At 44.6% G+C, this 6808-nt stretch overlaps 2 protein-coding genes across 2 annotated transcripts; both read right to left on the reverse strand.

The window, feature by feature from the left end:
* Positions 1-3980: 3980 nt before the first annotated feature.
* On the reverse strand, positions 3981-4485 carry LOC121274542 (late histone H2A.2.2-like). Its single transcript, XM_041181882.1, has one exon. The coding sequence runs from the start codon at positions 4392-4394 to the stop codon at positions 4002-4004; it is 393 nt and encodes a 130-aa protein (XP_041037816.1). The 5' UTR covers positions 4395-4485; the 3' UTR covers positions 3981-4001.
* Positions 4486-5132: 647 nt separating this feature from the next.
* LOC121274545 (histone H2B) lies at positions 5133-5729 on the reverse strand. Its single transcript, XM_041181884.1, has one exon. The coding sequence runs from the start codon at positions 5677-5679 to the stop codon at positions 5302-5304; it is 378 nt and encodes a 125-aa protein (XP_041037818.1). The 5' UTR covers positions 5680-5729; the 3' UTR covers positions 5133-5301.
* Between the last annotated feature and the right edge of the window lie 1079 nt (positions 5730-6808).

Here is a 6808-nt window from a genome sequence, read left to right on the forward strand (position 1 = left end):
TGGAGTCTCTTTAACTCTATCAGTGGTACAATTGGCGTGTCATCAGCATTGGTGATGTGGTATTGCTGCTGATCCAGAATAATATTCCAGGGTTTTGAATTTCACCATGATAAATGGAGAAACCTGCTCTGGTACCTCAACTCCATTGTGTTGTGTGGCACTGCCACCGTGCTAAATGGGATAGATTTCAAACAAATCAACAACTATGTGCTTGATCTTAAAATGGCAGCAAGCCACTCAGTTCTATTAAAGGAATAAAACCGAATGGACCACTTAGCATCAACTGGAATCCCTGTCAATCCTTACTAACGTTTTGGCACTAGTGAAGCAACAGCCTCACATAGTCATGCTCATGGGAACATTCCTGACAATCTCCCAGATACCACCACCACTGAAAGGACAGATCAGCAGCAGATATAACAGTTGCCCTGGGAGTCCTCAAAATCGATTCCAGTCTCAGGTCAACCATGTTCAAGGAATCCCCCTGCAGATTAAAATGTAGTGACGCCCACTATCCACTCTTCAGCTCATGAAGCAATACTCCTCCATGTTGAACACCACTTGGAGGACGCACTGATAATGGCAAGGGCAGAGAATGCAAGCTGGGTGGGTCATCACCAAAAAATATCCTTGTAGCACCATCACAGACCGGGTCTGCGGCAGATAGTGAGGAGAAAATCATTGTTAAACACATCCTCAACAACCTGCCTGCAGCAAATGTATCTATCCATGGCAGGAGCGGTAGGAGTGAACACCACACAGTCCCTATGGAGATGAAGACACATCTTTACATCGAGGATACACTCCATTGTGTTGTGTGGCACGACTACCGTGCTAAATGGCATATATTTCAAACAGATCTAACACCTCTAGTCTTGGCATCCATGAGGTGCTGTGGGTCATCAGCAGCAGAATTGTACTTAGCCACAGTCTGTAACCTCATGGCCCAGCATATTTTCCACTCTACCATTGCCGTCAAGTCAGGGGATCAACCCTGCTTTAATGAAAAGGGGAGGAGGGCATTCCAGGAACAGCACCAGGCATAACTAAACCTGAGGTGTCAATCTGCTGAAGCTACAAAACAAGACAAATTTCTGGCCAAACAACATAAGCAGCATGTGCTAGTCTGGGTTGAGCAATTCCACAACAAATGGGTCAGATCCTGCCACATCCAGTCATGAGTAGAAGCTTCACAGATAGCCCCGCCGTCAAAGTTTGAGGAGCCCAGCACATCAGTGCAAAAGATAAGGCTGAAGCATTCACAACAACCTTCATGCAGATGTGCTGAGTGGCTGATCCATGTCAGCCTCGTTCGGAGGTCCCCAGAATCACAGATGCCAATCTTCAGTCCATTCGATTCATTCCATGTGATACGAAGAAACGGCTGAAGGCACGGGGTAACGCAAAGGTTACAGGACCTGACAATTTTCCAGCAATAGCACTGTAGGCATGTGATCCAGAACTTGCTGCGACCCTGGCCAACCTGTTCCAGTATGACTACTGCACTAGTATCTATCCAACGATGTTGATATTTGCCCAGGCATGTCCTCTATAAAAAAAAACAAGACAGATCCAACCTGGTCATTTACTGCCCCATCAGTCTCTTCTCGATCATTAGTAAGGTGATAGAAGGGGCCATCAACAGTGCTAACATGTGGCAATAACCTACTCACTGGCGCTCAATTTAGATTCCACAGGGACCACTCAGCTCCTGACCTCATTGCAGCCTTGTTTCAAACATGAACAGAAGAGCTGAACTCCATAGGGGAGGCGAGAGGGACTGCCCTTGACATCAAGGCAGCATTTGACAGAGTGTGGCATCAAGGAACCTTTGCAACACTGGAGTCAATGGGAATCAGGTGGAAAGCTCTCCGCTGGCTGGAGTCATTTCTAGCACAAAGGAAGGTGGTTGTGATCGTTGGAGATCAATCATCTGAGTCCCAGGATGTCACTTCAGGAGTTATCCAGGGGAGTAACCAAGGCCCAATCAACTTCATCTGCTTTAGCAATGACTTTTGTCCATCAACTTCAGGAAATGGGCATGTTTGCTGATGATTGCACAATGGTCCGCACCATTCATAACTCCTCAGGTACTGAAGCAGTCCATGTCCAAATACAGCAAGACCTGGACATTACCCAAAACCTGGCCTGACAAGTGGAAATTATCATTAGCACCACAGAAGAGCCAGGCAATGACCATCTCCAACAAGTAAGAAACTAATCATCGCTCTTTGACATTCAATGACATTGCCATTGCTGAATTCCCAACTATCAACATCCTGGTGGTTACCATTGACCGGAAACTGAACTGGAGTAGGCATATAGATACAGTGGCTACAAGCACAGGTCAGAGGCTAGGAATCCTGCGGCAAGTAACAAAGCTCCTGGTTCTCCAAAGCCTACCCACCATCTGTAAGGCACATGTCAAGACTGTGATGGAATACCCTCCATTTGCCTGGATGAGTGCAGCTCCAACCACACTCAAGCAGCTAGACACAACACAAAACAAAGCAGCCCACTTGATTGGCTCCCCATTCAAAAACATTCACTCCCTCCACCACCGATGCACAGTTGCAGCAGTGTGTACCATCTGCAAGATTCACTTCAGAAACTCACCATTCCTCCTGAAACAGCACTGTCCAAATCCACGACTACCAGTTTTTAGAAGGACAAGGGCAGCAGGCAAATGGGAACACCACCACCTGGAAATTTCCCTCAAAGCCATTCAACACTCTGACTTGGAAATATACCGCCATTCCTTCACAGTTGCTGGGTCAAAATCCTGAAATTCCTTCCCTTAACAGCACTGTGGGTGTACCTACACCAAATGGACTGCAGCGGTTCAAGAAAGCAGCTCACCACCACCTACTGAAGGGAAACTAGGAATGGCCAATAAATGCTGGTGTAGCCAGCGATGCCCACAACCCATGAATGAATATAGGGAGAACAATAAAAACAGCTGCTCCTTTCAGTATCTGGCACTGAACATGTGTTGAGAATTATTGTCTATCTGTCAGTCTCTGTCACACAGTGTATGTGATTGAGTATGGGATTCATTATGTAACATTCAGTCTCTGGGGTTTACGTTTTGATTCATTCGATGCAAATTTTCAGCTCAGTTACAGATCACTGATGTGGTAGCTATTAAGCAAGCAATGTTTCTAAGTTTTTGCCCAGTGTTAAATGTCTGTCACTGTGAACACATATGTGAAAGATATTGTATCTTTCAACCTACTACTCACTTGGGATTCGGATGTAACTCAGGTTATACTGATCAATTTGAACTGTGACACTTAGTCTGATTCTGAATAAGAATTTTGATATGGATGTAAAATGGAGATCAGTCTGGAACTGGCACAGTATTCTCCATCTGACATTGAAAATTTAGGATTAGTATGAAAGTTACAGCTTAGTTCATTCTCATCCAATTGATATTGTATCTTTTTGTTTTATAAAACTGGAATCAACGTTTGTATCTCAGGTTATACTCGCTTTCAGAATATCTCGCTGATAATGTACTTGAGTTTTGGATTTGCATCTAATGTATATGTCAGGACAGACAATGGGAATTGACACTGCAATTTATAAACCCGTGATGTGTGCAAATATTGGACTCGTACTTCACATGAATCTCAGAGTATATTATTCAGGTTAATTCTATAAACTTGAACCTGACACAGTTGTGTCCGTTTTATCTGATATTAAATTGTTGATATGGAAACAGTCTCTCCTGCTCTGTTTGATTGATGGATTGAAAATGTGACACTGGAACTGATGACCTGCCTGTGTCACTGAGCTCTGTCAGTGATAATGTACGTACTGTGAGAGGAGCTGGCGGGAATCATCATTCTAACTTGGCTGAAAACACAAGTAAACAAATCAGAAACAGATAAATCCACCGTTACAATAACTCCATCTGCTGACAGTGAGCAGCCCTTTCAGTGATCCTGTGAGTGGCTCTGAAAAGAGCCTTTGGGTTATTAGATTAAAGAATGGCCGCTTCACTTGGTCTTCGAGCTCGCAGTGACGCTGGTTTTCTTGGGCAGCAGCACGGCCTGGATATTAGGCAGCACCCCGCCCTGAGCGATGGTCACCCCTCCCAGCAGCTTGTTGAGCTCCTCGTCGTTGCGGACGGCCAGCTGCAGGTGTCTGGGGATGATGCGGGTCTTCTTGTTGTCCCGGGCCGCGTTACCGGCCAGCTCGAGGATTTCAGCCGTCAGATACTCGAGTACAGCAGCCAGATAGACCGGGGCTCCGGCACCCACACGCTCAGCATAGTTGCCCTTTCTCAGGTGCCTGTGAACACGGCCCACCGGGAACTGCAGTCCAGCCCGGGAGGAGCGAGACTTGGGCTTGGATCGAGATTTACCACCGGTCTTTCCTCTTCCAGACATTTCCACAATCTCACAAACACTTTCACAGAGAATGAGGAAATCTTCTCACATTCGTTTCTCTTATATCTTCGGGAGGAATGGTGCTGCGGGCATTGCTGATTGGTCACTTTGTGCTGCGTCTCATAATGTTCTTCATATCACCAATTAGATATCTACTGAACTCACCAATCCGGAGACCCCACGGAGTGAGGGCGGAAAATAACGGCGCCAAATTTTGATATTTCAACCGATCTTTTTCAAATTTTAAAAGCCCGCCAAATTTGTAAAAAAAAAGAAAAAGAAAGAATGGACAGAACATAGCACAAATTGGAAATGACGACGAAGTTTTATAAATACGCGTCCCTGATGGGACTATTTCATATTTTATCCCATGTTCCAAATCGCTTTTAGAATCCGTGATCCGGGGGCAATCTCGATCCTTTATGAAACACTGTTAAGACCCGCAGAAAGTGCCATTTACATTGTTCTGCAAACGGACGGTATATTGTAGATATTTATGACAGACAAAATTGAACATTTTTGCCAGCGTTGAGACTGAATGTTGCTACACAACCGGGGCTGATAGGAAATGAACTGATCGATTATTGACTCATTTGCGTTCTCTTCTCTCTCCAAAACCAGGGAAAGGGGTCGAATATTAACGCGTCTTAAAACAAAGCGCCGAGGGTGATCGGCAAGTCATTAATTTATGAGACATTATTAACAAGACTCAATAATTGAACGAGGGTTAAATCCACATGACTGAGAATTGCTGTGATTGAAACAAAAAGAAAATAATCAGATAATTCAAAATACTTCACAGTAAAAATCATAAATTTAAAAGAGAAGCAATAGCTTTTTCGGAGAGATTGTGGGTGGCTCTTAAAAGAGCCGTTGTTTCCGGTGTTGTTCAGTCCATTGGGGGGTTTCACTTGGAGCTGGTGTACTTGGTTACCGCCTTTGTCCCTTCCGACACGGCGTGCTTGGCCAGTTCCCCGGGCAGCAGCAGGCGCACGGCGGTCTGGATCTCCCGGGAGCTGATGGTGCTGCGCTTGTTGTAATGGGCCAGGCGGGAAGCCTCACCCGCGATGCGCTCGAAAATATCGTTCACGAACGAGTTCATGATGCTCATAGCCTTGGAGGAGATGCCGGTGTCGGGGTGAACCTGCTTCATCACTTTGTAGATGTATATGGAGTAACTCTCCTTCCTCGACCTTCGCCGCTTCTTGCCGCCCTTTCCTGACGGTTTACTCACCGCTTTCTTGGCGCCTTTCTTAGCAACTGGTTTCTTCTTCTCTTCAACCATCTTCAATCTCAATTTCAGACACAGAAATAAACCAAACCCCTTCCGTCCGCTCGTTAAATAGACAGTCTGACAGATACATGCTATTGAGGAATGGGAGAACAATGATTCTGATTGGACATATTTAAAACAAAAAACGTCTTCTGTTTTTTTTCCTTTATGATTGGATAGATAAATGGACCAATCATCTTTAGCTTTCTTCGCCAATCATAAGGCTCCTTACTACAATCAGGAAATACATTTTCCAAAGACCTTCTCCAGCCGGAGTTCCTCAATGTGTAAAGATACACCGGGAAATGTCGCCTGGCTGTTAGTGCAAGGGACTGTATAGGAATGTGGGGTTCCTTCAGGAATTGTGAAGCTCTGGTAATTTGCGTGATTGTGGGATTTACTCACTGTCTGATGCTGTGTGTGAGTGTGAGGTTCCTTCAATGTTTGGAGTGTGCAGGGCTGGATTTAAATGTATCTATGACTTGATAGGACCATGACTCAGTGCTGGATTCATTTGATATCCTGAGGTTCATTGTGCATCTGTCCTTTATTGGTGCATATAAGTGAAATCATTCGCTTCTTGGGTCTATGACCCAGTGCGAAATTAAATCAGTATGTGTTTTTCTCGGCCACGAAAAGTATTGCATTTATTCTGTACCTGTCAGTCTCTGTAACTGTATGTTAATTAGATTCTTTATTTGTCAGTCTCTGGCATTGTAGGTCAGAGTTGTACTGATTCTGTGTCTTTCAGTCTGTGGTACTATCTCTGAGTCTGAACTTCTCATTCACTGTCAATGTCAATGTCTGATACTGTGTGTGAATGTGAGATAAACTCTGTACCTGTCAACATCCGTTGCTGAATGGCAGTGTGAAATTCAGTCTGTATCAGTCAGTCTCCGGAAATGATGCAGAGTATGTGATTCATTCTCAACAGGCCAATCTGTTGCAATTTTTGACAGAAGTAATCCCACTGTCACTTACAGCACCAAAAACTGTTAAATGTAGAATTTGCCTCAATAAGTGGGATCAATTCTGTCTCAATCAATGGTACTGTATGGGAGCATGCAATTCATTTTGTTTCTGTTGGACTCTGGTACCCTGTGTAAGCGTTGATGCCATTTTGTAACTCAGTGCCTGATGT

Source organism: Carcharodon carcharias (assembly GCF_017639515.1).
Source record: "Carcharodon carcharias isolate sCarCar2 chromosome 37 unlocalized genomic scaffold, sCarCar2.pri SUPER_37_unloc_1, whole genome shotgun sequence".
NCBI lineage: Eukaryota > Metazoa > Chordata > Chondrichthyes > Lamniformes > Lamnidae > Carcharodon > Carcharodon carcharias.